At 46.4% G+C, this 14811-nt stretch overlaps 1 protein-coding gene across 2 annotated transcripts in view; it reads right to left on the bottom strand.

Moving 5' to 3' along the window:
• The window catches only part of USP32 (ubiquitin specific peptidase 32), a 329432-nt gene that overhangs the window by 20410 nt on the left and 294211 nt on the right, over window positions 1-14811 (bottom strand). For both annotated transcript variants that reach the window (XM_073615247.1, XM_073615245.1), the window contains exons 29-31: window positions 13558-13678; window positions 11324-11515; window positions 264-552 (exon numbers count right to left, since the gene is read on the bottom strand). In XM_073615247.1, coding sequence (XP_073471348.1) covers window positions 264-552; window positions 11324-11515; window positions 13558-13678 — 602 coding nt within the window. The remainder of the gene's footprint in view (window positions 1-263; window positions 553-11323; window positions 11516-13557; window positions 13679-14811) is intronic.

Consider the following 14811-nt stretch of genomic DNA (forward strand, 5'->3'; position numbering starts at 1 on the left):
TCCCAGGAGACAGTGCGGCGCCGGGGAAAGGCAATAAACATGCCTACTCCCATGGGAGGAGAGACAGGAAGTGCCACAATAAAGTACAATATAAAGGTAATTCCAGCGATAAAAAAAATTTTCATGCGGCATTTGAACATCTATGCAATTAACTGAAGGGGGTAAGATTAAGTTAAAAATTTTAGTGGAACCCCGCTTTAAATGCTTGTAAACTGAAGGGTGACAATATACTCTAACTCTAACATAGGAATAAATAATTGTACCTTTACTACTATTCGCTATAGAAGAACCGATGACTGGTTGTACTTTGCTGACTGTATCTACATCTCCAGCAACAAAGTTTATCAATTCCATTTTCTTCTGGTCACTATGTGTCAAGCGTGGCTCAGCCTGGTCATCAACCTGAAGTTTGGCTCTCTTTTTCTGGTACTGTGCCGGTCCTTGAGGTACCAAAAAAGCACTTGGATCAAATTTCTCTCTTGGAAATTTGACAATTTTTTGAGACTTTATCCAGCGGCCATTAACAAACTGGAAACGCTTCAAGTGAATAATCTGAGATTGAAAAATGCTTTGAATTAATAGACAATTACCACAAATTGATACAAACTAAATCTGAAACATAATGAGAAGACCATTTAGAGTACACATTTTTGATAAATCAACCAAAAAAAAAAAAAAAAAAAAAAAAAAACAGAAGCAATACACCTATTTATGCACCTTAACATATAAGATATCCCTGAATGCATACAACCCTAAAAACAAGTGCTGCTTGTACAGCGTGCAGCCATTATGTATTTCAGCCTGTCATAAATTTCAACAGGCTGCTGGAACACTGAGCTGAACACTACACCTCTGTCTTCCAGACATCCAAAAATGTTGGAATGTGATGCACATGGGCCAAACCAGCCATGTGCATGAGCCGTAGATATCTCCTCTTATCTTCTTAATCTCTATCCTGTCCTAGAGACAGGGAGACAGAGAAAATAATAATCACCCTTTGAGATTCCATCGGGGCACAGCAATAAAAGTATCCACACATGCACCCGATTCATGTACCTGTGAGCAGGACTGGACTGGGACAAAAATTTGGCCCTGGACTTCATCCAGACCGGCCCACTTTAATTTTGCAAACACGCACAAACACACAGTATATAAACTATAAGCAATTGCGCAAAAAAAAAAAAAATCCCCCCCCCCCCTTACACCAGAGTCCCCAGAGAGCCACCCTTACACCAGAGTCCCCAGAGAGCCCCCCCATTAGATCAGGGTACCCAGAGAAGCCCCCCTTACCTCAGAGTCCCCTTAGAGAGCTGTTCCATCACATCAGGGTGCCCAGAGAGCCTCCCCCCTTACATCAGGGTGCCCAGAGAGCCTCCCCCCTTACATCAGGGTACCCAGAGAGCCCCCCTTACCTCAGAGTCCCCTTAGAGAGCTGTTCCATCACATCACATCAGGGTGCCCAGAGAGCCTCCCCCCTTACATCAGGGTCCCCAGAGAGCCTCCCCCTTACATCAGGGCCCCCGAGAGCCTCCCCCTTACATCAGGGTCCCCAGAGAGCCTCCCCCTTACATCAGGGTCCCCAGAGAGCCTCCCCCTTACATCAGGGTCCCCAGAGAGCCTCCCCATTACATCAGGGTCCCCAGAGAGCCTCCCCCTTACATCAGGGTGCCCAGAGAGCCTCCCCCCTTACATCAGGATCCCCAGAGAGCCTCCTCCCTTACATCAGGGTCCCCAGAGAGCCTCCCCCCTTACATCAGGGTCCCCAGAGAGCCCCCCCCCTTACATCAGTGTCCCCAGAGAGCCCCTTCCCCCACTTACATCAGTGTCCCCAGAGGGCCCCCCACTTACATCAGTGTCCCCAGAGGGCCCCCCACTTACATCAGTGTCCCCAGAGAGCCGCCCCACTTACATCAGGGTCCCCAGAGAGCCCCCCCCACTTACATCAGGGTCCCCAGAGTGCCCCCCCACTTACATCAGGGTCCCCAGAGTGCCCCCCCACTTACATCAGTGTCCCCAGAGAGCCCCTCCTTACCTCAGAGTCCCTTAGAGAGCTGTTCCTTACATCAGGGTCACCAGAGAGATGATGTAATCTCTCTGCTGCCCATGGCTGCACAGTGAGGGGGGAACAGCGGTGATGCAGGGCAGGCAGTGAGAGATGATGTCATCTCTCTGCTCTCTCGCCCATCCCTCCCGTGCTGCCTGCCCGCTCTCTGGCTTTCCCGTGCTGCCCACCGCATGGTTACAGAGAGGCCACAGCCCAGTAGTGGGCTGCGGCCCTGTGGTTGGGGACCCCTGGGACGCGGGGCTTTGAGCTCCAGATTCGGTGCTATATCCCCAAAAGCCACCCCCTAGGGACGCCACTGGCTGTCACTGAAACCAGTCCACTGAGCCATCGGCCCACCAGGAAACTCCCAGTAATCCCGATGGCCAGAATATGCCTACCTGGGAGAGACAAGTACATGAATCTGTTGGCGCCCACACTGAGGGCAGAGTGCTCATTCCGGCTTTCTTTCTCAGTGCACTCCCTGCTCCCTCCCCGGTCACTGCACCCATCATAATTACAAGCAAATGGGTGAACAGTTTTATAACAGGGGTGGGCAGAGCCCACTGGGGAACTGAGAATCTAGTCCCCCATCAGTTCTGCTTGACAGCACAGTGGGTGGATCAATAGCTGCTATTCAGTCTAAACAGTGACTTTCAAATCTGACCACTGCGACGCACTGTCAATCAAGAGGTAAGCAGGCCTAGAGAACTAGCTCTGCCCAAAGTGACATGCCGTTCTTAAATATGAGCATTGCCAAACTGGGTACTCACATTGCCACTAGCCCGGTCCTTTTGTTTACATTTAGCCATCATCCAGGGAATTGAATTGGTTACAGAAAGTTTTTGCGGGAATTACCACCAGAAAATTGTCATTATAGCTTTATCAAATTTCCCTGACTGTCCTCTGACGTATATCATAAAAAGACCCAGCACAAGAACAAAGGTTGAGCTGTCGCCAGTAGCAACAAGTCAGGTCCATTTCAGTTCTTTTATTTTATATCGTGACCTGGCTGTGTTCTTTTAATTTTTGCAGAGGGGTAATAAGATGGCAAGCACAAAATGAGACGGTAAGCATATGGCACAGGTCAAATTCGCTCTGCTGGTAGCCAAGCAGAAAGTGTATTTAGTGATGCTGTACATGACAATGTGCTTTTAAAGCAGAGTTATCAATAACACATTTATTAATGTACTGATATAAAGTGAACAAAATCATTTCTAAATTATGCAGTTATTTATACGTCAGAGAAAGAGGAATTATACTGTTGTATAATAAATCTACTAAGCCCAAGTAATTAAAAATAGGATTTTTGACTACAGTAAAATCCTTTTTCTTGGAGCACTTAAAAGGGACACAGAATTGATTAATTTAGGTACATTGGGATGTGCTGCTGCCTTCAGAAACTCAGACACTGGCAAACAAAGCTAAAAAGGATAGTCCAGTACAAACCCTCCCACTTGCAGCATGCCTCAGTTTTGTTAGCAAGCAATAATAGGAGTGGATCTTAAGAACAGAGGGGTGCAACCCATGTCTCTTAATGCACTCCATGAAAATAATTTTGCGGCAAGCCAAAAATCCTATTTTCCTAATCGTAAGTTAAAAAACACAGGATGGATTAATTCAGGTTGGTTGGGATGTCCAAAAGCAGTCCAATTGAGAGGTGGGCGAGAGAGCAAACAAAACACTAATGCCGCGTACACACGAGCGGAATGTCTGACAGGAAAAAACCGACGGAAGCTTTTCATCGTCTATTCCGATCGTGTGTATGCCTCATCGGACTTTTTTTTTTTTTTTTTAATTCTGACGGACCTAGAAATGGAACATGTTCTAAATATTTCAGACGGAACCAATTCCTATCGGGATACCCCCTCGTCTATATGCTGTTCCGACTGACCAAAAACGACGCATGCTCTGAAGCAAGTACGAGATGGAAGCTACTGGCTATTGCACTTCCTCTTTCTAGTCCCGTCGTACGTGTTGTACGTCATCGCGTTCTGAACTTCGGACTTTGGTGTGACCGTGTGTAGGCAAGACCGCTTGAGCAGAATTCCGTCGGAGAAACCTTCAGAGCTTATTCCGACGTGTGTACAGGGCATAACAGCACCACGATAAAATCTGAGGTTAACAGAGGGAGCCCAACCAGGCCATTGAAGAATCTTGCAACAGAAGTTGGCATCAGATAAGGTCCACATTGTAAAAGTTAGACCTGGGAACCAAACACCAGATGGCAGCCCTGCAACATGGGAAGAGATGCCTAATGCTGAAAAGCCCATGAAGCACTAACTGACCCAGTTAAGCACGCTTTGATGGCAAAAGGAGGAACCCTGTTCCTAAGTCTATAGGTTTAAATGATAAGTTACTGAACCCATCTGGCCCTACAAGTTCTTCAGGAATGGCGACCAGATAGTTAGACAGACCAAAGGCAGCTGAACCTAGGAGAATGACGCAAACAGAGCATTCAGAATCTGGTCAACAGAGGAAAATCTCCATAGATGAACTGAAATTTGGATCTATCTATCGCCGTTCCCGTTCAATAGCAGTCAATCTAAGGATTGACTGCGCTCTAATGGGCTTGTTGGAAAGGTTTTCTCGATCAGCACTGTAGTCAATAGACTGCAGCACTGATCAGTGTATTCTGACAGCGGGGGAATCCCCACAGTCAGAATGTAATAGCACAGCAGCAAGGTCTCCCTTATCCACCTTGAATGTCTGGATGGAGAAATCTGTTGGATGCAGAGCAGAAGGGGTTATTGGCTTTCTATGACTAGGTAACCATAGGCTGCCACAAAGCTGTAGTACAAATGGCATGCAAATGAGATTGTACCAGCAAGGAGTACTCAAGGACCAAATGTAGAGAAGGAGGGATTACTTGCTTCCTTTGAGTAGGTCATTGTAGGCACCAACAGATAGGATGGGGCCAGAGCATTAAGAGGAGCCAGCAGAAGCTCACCACACAAGTGGGAGAGGAAGGAGGAATGCGCATGCTGTTCCGTTTTGGTGCAGCATGTTAGTGGCTAGTGCACATGTGCACGTCAGAAGCGACCCAGAAGTCATGAGGGGTGCATGGCACAATAAAATATAGTGTTGTAGACATTCCAAAAATGTGTGCAGCAGATTGAAAAAAGTGTTGTGGCCCCAAGGAAGAGGTGCCTGTGACATTTGAATGTGGTGGTGGTGGTCTGGATGGATCCTGAGGCAAAGAGACAGTACAGTACTGAAAAATTAAAGTTACGTACCAGTAACGTCTTTTCCAGTAGTCTTTCAGGACAGCCACCATGAGAGATAGTCTCCTCCTCTTCCTCTAGGAAACACTGCGCCAGCCCATAAATTCTTACTTCCCCCTGACAGACCTCAGTATATTCCAAGATTACCTCCGGTCAGCTGGGGAGACACAAGAACACATTAATAACATACTATTCCATATCATTATCATGCTGCGTTCTAGTCTTTTATAAGACACCCCAAAATTTCGGGTGGGTAACTAGTGCTGTCCTGAAAGACTACTGGAAAAGACGTTACCGGTACGTAACTTTAATTTTCCCCCTTCGTCTTTCAGGACAGCCACCATGAGAGGATGAACGAGCACTTACCAGTTAGGGTGGGACTACAGCTTGCAATACCTTATGCCCAAAGGCTTGTTCACTAGCCGACACCAGGTCCACTCTGTAGTGCTTTACGAAAGTGGCATAGCTGGACCATGTTGCAGCCCTGCATATTTGCTCTGGCGTTGCTCCAGCCTTTTCTGCCCAAGAAGCTGCCATAGCTCTGGTAGAGTGTGCCCTTATACCCATTGGGATTTCTTTCCCTGCTAATGTATAGGCCTGGCCAATGGTTACTCTGAGCCATCTGGCAATAGTGCGTCGAGACGCTTTGCATCCTTTTCTGGCCCCAGAAAACAAAACAAATAAAGAGTCTGACTTTCTAAACCTCTTGGTCAGCTCTAGGTACTGAAGGATACATCTTCTTACGTCCAAAGAATGAAATTTTAATTCCCTTTCCCCCGAGGGGTTGGGACAAAATGAGGGTAGAACTACCTCCTGACTTCTGTGGAAACCAGAAGCCACCTTAGGTAAAAATGCTGGATCAGTCCTGAAGATGATCCGATCTGGGAAAATAACGCAAAAAGGAGGTCTAACTGATAAGGCCTCAATCTCACTGACTCTCCTGGCAGTTGTCACTGCTACCAAAAAAACTGTTTTTAACGTAAGATCCTTTAGTAGACATTCTTCTAAAGGTTCAAAGGGGGTTCCCGTCAGGCCCTGTAAAACTAACGATAGGTCCCACTTGGGAAAGGGAGGGCCTTGAACTGGTCTTTGTCTAGACAGAGCCCTAAAGAATCTGACCACCCATGGATTGGTGGCCAGATGCTTTTCTAAATAAGCACTGAGTGCTGACACCTGACCTTTAAGGGTGCTTATGGATAAACCCCTATCTGCCCCGCACTGAAGGAATTCCAACACAGCTGTGGGACTGTGTACCGCAACGGAGCCTTCTGCACACCATTCATTGAAACGTACCCAGACCTTTTTATAAATCTGGCGTGTTTCCTTTTTCCTGCTGTTGAGGAGGGTGGAAATTAATTTCTCAGAAAAACCCCTAGCTCTTAGCATACCCTCCTCAGTAGCCAGGCCGCTAACTGCCATTGGTGAACCTGTGGACAGAGGACTGGGCCCTGTGAGAGGAGATCCTCTCGAGGTGGCAGGAATAAGGGAGGTTCGACCGCTAGCTGCTTGAGTACTGAGAACCAAGCCCTCTTTGGCCAATGTGGTGCTACTAGAATCAGGGACGTGTTTTCCATCTGGAACTTCCTGAGAACTGCCGGTAATAACGCTGGGGGCGGGAAGGCATAGCAGATTCTGAAATGCCAGTTCTGGATCAACGCATCGACCCCTCGCACTCCCTCCCCTCTGTTTAGGGAGAAAAAACAAGGGGCTTTCGCGTTGCTTCTTGACGCGAACAGATCTACTTCTGGAGGACCCCATTTCTCTGAAATGAGATTGAAAACCTCCTGGTTGAGGATCCAATCGCCCTCTCTCAGTTTGGTTCGGCTGAGAAAATCTGCTATCACATTCTTTTCTCCTCTCAGGAAGACTGCGGAGAGTGAGAGAGTGTGAGTCTCGGCCCAGTTCAGAATGTCTGATGCTAAGGCCAACAGAACTCCGCTTCTTGTGCCGCCCTGTTTGTTTACATAGGCCACGGCGGACGAGTTGTCCGACCGCACCTGAACATGGTGGCCCTGTAGCTCCTCTTTGAAGAACCTGAGTGCTAGCCCGATTGCCCTCAGCTCCTTCCAATTGGACGACCTTCTTAGTTCGGCGCCCTCCCAGGTGCCCTATGCTAAAAGGGAACCTGGATGCGCCCCCCAACCTTTGCCGCTTGCGTCTGTGGTTACCACCTGAGAAACTGGGATGAACCACAGACGACCCTGCGACAAGTTTGAGACCCTCCTCCACCACCAGAGGGATCTCTTTACTTGGGGTGGAACCTGTACCAAGGTGTCCAGATCTTTCTGACTGTGATCCCACACCCTTAGGACAAAGGACTGTAAGGGACGAAAGTGCAGACCTGCCCATTGCACTGCTGGGAGGGTAGCGGTTAATAGTCCCAGGGCCGACATCAGAACTCTTATGGAGACCTGACTGCTGCACTGGAGAACAGCCACTGCCCTGTCCAGTTTTTGTACTTTTTCTGCTGGAAGAAACACTCTCAGTAGCACTGAGTCCAACAGATAGCCCAAGTACGTAATGCGCTGAGAGGGAATCAAACTGGATTTCTCCAAGTTCATTAGCCACCCTAGACCTGTAAGAACCCTCTTTGTTAGTTCTAGATCTCTGACTAACTGCAGTGGACACGCTGCAAATAGGAGCAGGTCGTCCAGGTATGCTATCACTGATATTCCCTGGAGCCGAAGAAAGGCCATCACCTCCGCCAAGACCTTGGTGAAAATGCGGGGTGAGGAGGATAGCCCGAAAGGCAGCGCCTGAAACTGTAGATGTACCGTTGTTCCACCTACATCTACCGCTAGCCGAAGAAACCTCTGCGAGGCTTCCGTTATAGGAACGTGTAGATACGCGTCCCTTAGGTCCAGAGATACCATAAAGCAGTTGCGGGGCAACAGGGCTCTGACTGTGAAAATTGTTTCCATACGGAATCTCCTGTACGTCACTGACCTGTTCAGGGGCTTTAAATTCAGAATCAGTCTGAATTTCCCTGTGGGTTTCTTCACTACGAAGATGTGTGAATAGAAACCCTCTCCCTCCTCGGCCTTTGCAACTCTGAGAACCACATTCTGATCTACCAGATCTCTTAATGCTTCCAACAGAGCCTCGGCTTTTGCCGTACACCTGGGTAGGTGCGTGACAAGAAATCTCCGTGGAGGAGGATTTGTGAATTCGATATGGTACCCCCTTCTTATAATCCCTAGGATAAAGCGATTGGGGGATATTGCCTCCCACTGTGGGAGGAAGGCCCCCAGTCTTCCCCCCACCCTGGTTGGGGAGTCATTGGCTTTTACGGGGCTGTTCAGGAGGGCGAAAAATCGCCCCTCCCCTGCCCTTGCCTTTCTGACCCCAAAACTTCTTTTGCCCTTCCGGCTTTGGAGTTTCTTTATGCTTTTGCGGACGAAACCCCTTCTTTGTATGTGTAGGGGTTTTCCGCTTAACTGGGAAGGATTTCTTCCTGTCTGCTGTGCGGTCCAAGACGGTCTCTAACCCTGGGCCGAAGAGAAGGTCTCCCGTTAACGGTATGCTGCACAACTTGACCTTAGAGGCGCTATCGCCCGCCCAAGTTTTTAGCCAGAGGGCTCTCCTGGCAGAATTGGCCAGAGCCGCTGATCTGGCCGACATACGGACTGATTCTGCCGAGGCATCAGCTATGTAGGCGATACCCCGCAGAATCGTAGGGAAAGAAGATAGAATGGTTTCTTTTGCCGTTCCAGCTTCAATATGCTCTTGAATCTTAGAGAGCCAGTGCTCCAGATTGTGAGCCACTACTGTGACTGCCAACTCGGGTTTTAAGTTACCAATTGTTGAATCCCAAGTCTTTTTGAGGAGAGAGTCTATTCTCTTATCCATGACATCCACCAGGGCCCCCATGTCCTCAAAAGCCAGGTCTGGGTGTCTGGAAACCTGGGAGAAGGCGGCATCTAACTTGGGATTTTTATTCCAGATAGATGTAGGATCATCCGAGAATGGAAATCTCCTCTTTAAGGATCTAGAAAAAAAGGGTTTCCTTTCGGGATCCTGCCACTCTTTTTTAATAGTTTCAACCAGTACCTCATGTACTGGAAAAACCTTCCTCCTTTGTTCCCCCAAGCCCTTGTACATTTGGTCATGAAGGGTCAGGGGTTTCCTGTCTTCCTGAATACCGAGGGTTGTATAAATAGCCCCTAAGAGGTCCTCTACCTCTTCCAGGGATAATTTATATCTGGATAATTTCCTGGACTCCCCGTCCTGGTCCTCCCCCTCTGAACCATCCTGGGAATCGGAGGAGGAACTGTCTGGTTGTCTTTGTTCCACTCCGGAGGGCCCTGGAGCTTCCTCTGCCCTAACTGAAGTTGCAGGTTGGGCAGGAGCAGAGCCCTGAGCCTGAGGCGGGGTTGTATCCTGGGGAGCTGGACTAATGGGAGGCTGAAACCTTTCAAATAAGGCTTTAAATGAAGAGAAGGTGGACGAAAGCTCCTTAACCGAGGCTGCAAGTCCTGACTCCTGTTCAGAGTCCCTCTCCTTAACAAGGGAGTCTATGCACTCCCTACACAAGACCTTTGTCCATGCTTCCCCTAATGTGTCCCTGCAAGAGGCACACCTCTTCTTAGAGCTATGTGTAGACCTAGACTTCTCTGTAGCTTTCTGAAATACATGAAAAGAAAAAAAACATTTTGTCACTTTTTTTTTTTTAAACAAGGATACAACCCTGGGAGTGCACTAGACCCTCTTTAATATGTGGGGATCTGAGCCTCCCTCCCCCTGACCACCCAGGGTGTCTGCCCCCCCATGACAGGAACTATACATGGAGGAACAGTCCTAGATAAAGAGTACTCTTCCCCAGGGCACTCTTACCTTAGGAAGGCTGGAGGTAGTGTCCGTTGGCTGAGCATCTGCTTCCGACATGACTTGCAGGTGGTTGCTACTACCGAGTCCTACGCTGCCTGTGCGCGTCCCAGACTCGTCTCCAGCCTGTGCCTGGCTTCCCTATCAGCGCCGCGACCCGGAACCGGAAGCCGCGGGTCAAAGGCAAGCTTTCGCCCTTCCGCCGGAAATGACGTCGCCCGTCGTCCGGCCTGCCTAGTTCCAAAAGAAAAAAAGAGAGCGGTCTGTATAGTATACAGGAAAGGCAAACGCTTGCATGCTGCAGCCCTGTAACCACGATAGGGAGCCCCCACAGCCTGAAGCCGCGCTCGGCTAGGAAGTGGTGGCAACAGAACGAGGGTTAAGTCCCCCCCATGCCCCTAGGAAGCACCTGCTCCCATTACAGGCTCCAAAAAATATAAACAGCCACAGTCACCCTGACTGAGTGGCTTGGTTCCTTGCACAGTGTCTCCCCACCGGAGGAAACACTAATACTGAGGTCTGTCAGGGGGAAGTAAGAATTTATGGGCTGGCGCAGTGTTTCCTAGAGGAAGAGGAGGAGACTATCTCTCATGGTGGCTGTCCTGAAAGACGAAGGGGGAAAGTGCCAATGCTGGGCTAGTATGCACATTCAGAAAATCTTAATCCATTTGGAGGATTTTAAGGACAAGGTTTCCCCAGAGGGGTGCACCATGGCCCTAAACCTGTAAACCGTGACACACCTTACACACTAGTGTCTAGGCAAGTGCCTTCAGCAGAGCACACATTACAGGCCAGCCCTGCTTCTTCCTCCAGAGGGGTCTGGATTCACCTTCTGTGGCAATGCCAAAGACCAGCCAATCTGAAAAGCTGCAAAATTTGTTCCTTCTGGCTCTGAAGTAACTGTTAAAACATGTTAAACGTAAGAAATCTTGATAAAAAGAAAAGGTTTTGCTTCCATCAGAGGAGAGAATATATCCATTTTCCTAGGACACTGGCAAAAAACTAAGGCATGCTGGGAGAGGGAGGAGTTATACTGGGCTTGCCCTTACAGATTTTCTTGCCAGTGTTCGATCTTCCAAAGACAGTATCATAATCCAATGTACCCAAATGAATCCATCCTGTGTCCCTTAATATACGATTAAGACTCTCTTTTTATTGACTAATACCAGGATACCAACGATCTGCTAATTGTCACTTAACCGAAGAAGCAATTAAAGGTAAAATAAAGAGGTACCAGAATTGGTGGGAGCCTCCAGAGTTCAAGTTTCTTTGTGGCCACACAGTGGGTTTTGCATTTGGAACAAAAATACATTTCATCTTCTCCCAGCTCCTCTTCACTGGTGAAAGCCCGAAGGCAGCTATCCAAATTAATAGGCTCTGCTTGTGCTCTACGGCTCTGTTCCACACTTTCATGCTCTTCCACGATCTGTACACAACAGAGAAAAGAACCCATGTCGGAAATATCTACAGTAGACATTAAAGTGTATTTTCCTGAAAACCTGTAGCTTGATTGTAAACACCTGTGTGTTTACAATCAAAAAGTATACAGAAACTTTACCAAATAGCTCGATTAAGCACAGCTCAATAATTCACAATCAATCATTGGAATCTTCAAAACTACTCTGAACTGATTATCTTCTATTATTTCTTAACATCATAAAGTTACACGTATTAATTACTTTGATTCTCTCTGTTTTACGTCCCTGTTCAGTACAGTATGTGCGTTTTCCTAAAATTATAGTACTAAATACCTTCTTTGCAGAGCCCTGCTGTGCTGTCATGTGACCTCCCTCTGCTTTCCATTCTGATCTAATAGAGCACAGTGGGAGGGGCTGAGATTCCCCTATGCAAGCTAGAAGAGGGCTCTGCAAAGAAGGTATTAAGCATTAAAATTTTAGGAAAACACACACACACACACTGTGCTGAACAGGGACCTAAAACAGAGGAGGGTCAAAGTAATTAATACACTTTTTTTTATTTTACAAGCACCGGAGCAGCTGCAGGGAATAGAATTACACAGGCATGAGAGGAGAGGGGAGGGGCTGGGAGGAAATCGGCTCTCACACGGACTACGGAACAGACCAGGAGAGAGGGAGGGGGAGATGCAGAGATGCTGAGGAGATAGCTGGATGATGGAAGCACATAGACTGACCACGCTATCAAAGATCAGCAGCCGTAATGAACGTGGTCAAATTACAGAGGGGAAGACAGGATCAGATTTTATATATATATATATATATATAGATATAGATATATATATATATCTATATCTATATATATATATATATATAGAGAGAGAGAGAGAGAGAGAGAGATAGATAATCTATATATAGAGATATATATATATATATATATATATATATATATATATATATATATATATATAATGCCTTCCTCAACAACATGTCCAGTTGAGAGAAAGCTTACCTAAATCACATCAAATCGCCTTAAATCTATGGGTTAAATAAGGAACTCAGGATTTTCTCCAAATCACATGGTTACATAAAGAACATTTTTGTAACGTGCATTTTCTAGGACCTCATATACAGCAGATATAAAAAGTCTACACACCCCTGTTAAAATGTCAGGTTTCTGTGATGTAAAAAAAATTAGACAAAGATAAAACATTTCAGAACTTTTTCCACCTTTAATGTGACCTATAAATTGTACGACTCAATTGAAAAACAAACTAAAATCTTTTAGGGGGGAAGAAGTAAAAATAATTAAAAAAAAATTATGTGGTAGCATAAGGGGTAAATGATTTCTAAAATTATTTATATTGGTTTCTTTTTTACATCACAGAAACCTGACATTTTTAAAAAGGGGTGTATAGACTTTTTATACACTGTACATTGACCCTGGATGCAGAACAACATCCAACATCACTTGCATCTTCAAGCATGTCTTCTGGTCAACAATTTTTTCCTTTTTAAAGGCGGTGATATCCCTGCTGAGCTAGAACAAAGTGATCAGCGCTCACAGCCATTGGCCGGGAGTGCTGATCGGATGCTGGTGTTCCAGCATGCTCGTTCAACAGAAGCCGTTCGTAAGACTGACTTCTGTTGGACGAGGAGCTGTACAGATGGGCCAAAATTTGCCCGGTTCCTACCAAACCGACAGTTTTTTCTTGACCTGTGTGTATCCACCTTTAAGGTAGCCATAGCAAGGTGGATGCAAAGAGGCAGGTATCCCCCCTGCTGAGACATTGTTTTATGACAGTGGCAAACGTCGCTGTCAGAATACACAGATCAGTGGTTGCAGGCGCTGATCGACAAGAGTTTCCAAACTTGTTCCCAAACAGGGATGGCCACACACTGATCGAAACTTGATCAGTCCCACTGAACCAGCCCTCTATGGCCAGCATAAGAGTTCAACCATTTATTATTGGCTGTTGATCCGGAATCTATGTTTTATTAACTTCAGGATTAAAAGAGAAACAAAGATCTAATCCTAAATGGATCATCTTACCCTTTCCTGAGATGTCTGGTAACGTAGATGTAGGGCTGTGGGATCCCAATCCACAGCAATGTAAGCATTGCCAATATATGCCCGGTCTTCTGCACAATCAATCTTACATCCCCTGCAAAACCTAGATAAAAATATGATCTACATTTAAAAGGCATGGAACGCCCAATCTATACCATACAAAATCAACATACATTCTGCCTGGTACTTCAATCAACAGCGCTGCTCTGGGAGTGTGAGTGTTGTTGATTAGAGCACTGGGCAGGGGTGGTTAAATATGCTCTGCATTGAGCTCTTGCTAGCACATACCATATTCTAACCTTAGCTGCAGCAAATAGTGTTATAAAAAATAAAAAAAAAAAGATGCAACTGTAGTGATTCAATTGGGATTTCGATTTCTAGTTCTCCATTAAACATGTTCAGAACAGGTCCTCATATTTAAAAATACAATAAAGAATTCCTAACAATGCATTCACATTCATGCGGTAGATGTGGTTTTTAATACTTCCCCAGATGCCCACCTAAATAGTGCAATGATGTGGCCAGAGGGGGTATATATTTCTGCAGCCGAAATGCCTTGCTTCACAGGGTGGGAAAACATTATACAGCATGCCACTCTTGGCATGAGGAACAATCACCAAACACAACCCATTAGAGGGAATGGGACCGTGACACAACTGTCCTGCAATGTACAATTGTGCTCATAAGTTTACATACCCTGGCAGAATTAATGATTTCTTGGCCATTTTTCAGAGAATATGAATGACGACACAAAAACTTTTCTTTCACCCATGGTTAGTGTTTGGCTGAAGCCATTTATTATCAATCAACTGTGTTTACTCTTTTTAAATCATAATGGAAACAGAAACTACCCAAATGTCCCTGATCAATAGTTTACATACCCCAGTTCTTAATACTGTGTATTGCCCCCTTTAATATCAATGACAGTTTGAAGTCTTTTGTGGTATTTGTGGATGAGGCTCTTTATCTTCTCAGATAACACTGCCCATTCCGCTTGGCAAAAAGCCTCCAGTTCCTGTAAATTCTTGGGCTGTCTTGCATGAACTGCACATTTGAGATCTCCCCAGAGTGGCTCAATGATACTGAGGTCAGGAGACTGAGATGGCCACTCAAGAACCTTCACTTTATTCTGCTGTAGCCAATGACAGGTCGACTTGGCCTTGTGTTTTGGATCATTGATATGTTGGAATGTCCAGGTACGTCCCATGCGCAGCTTCCTGGCTCATGAATGCAAAT

The sequence above is a fragment of the Aquarana catesbeiana genome, linkage group LG02 (assembly GCF_042186555.1).
Source record: "Aquarana catesbeiana isolate 2022-GZ linkage group LG02, ASM4218655v1, whole genome shotgun sequence".
Classification (NCBI taxonomy): Eukaryota; Metazoa; Chordata; class Amphibia; order Anura; family Ranidae; genus Aquarana; species Aquarana catesbeiana.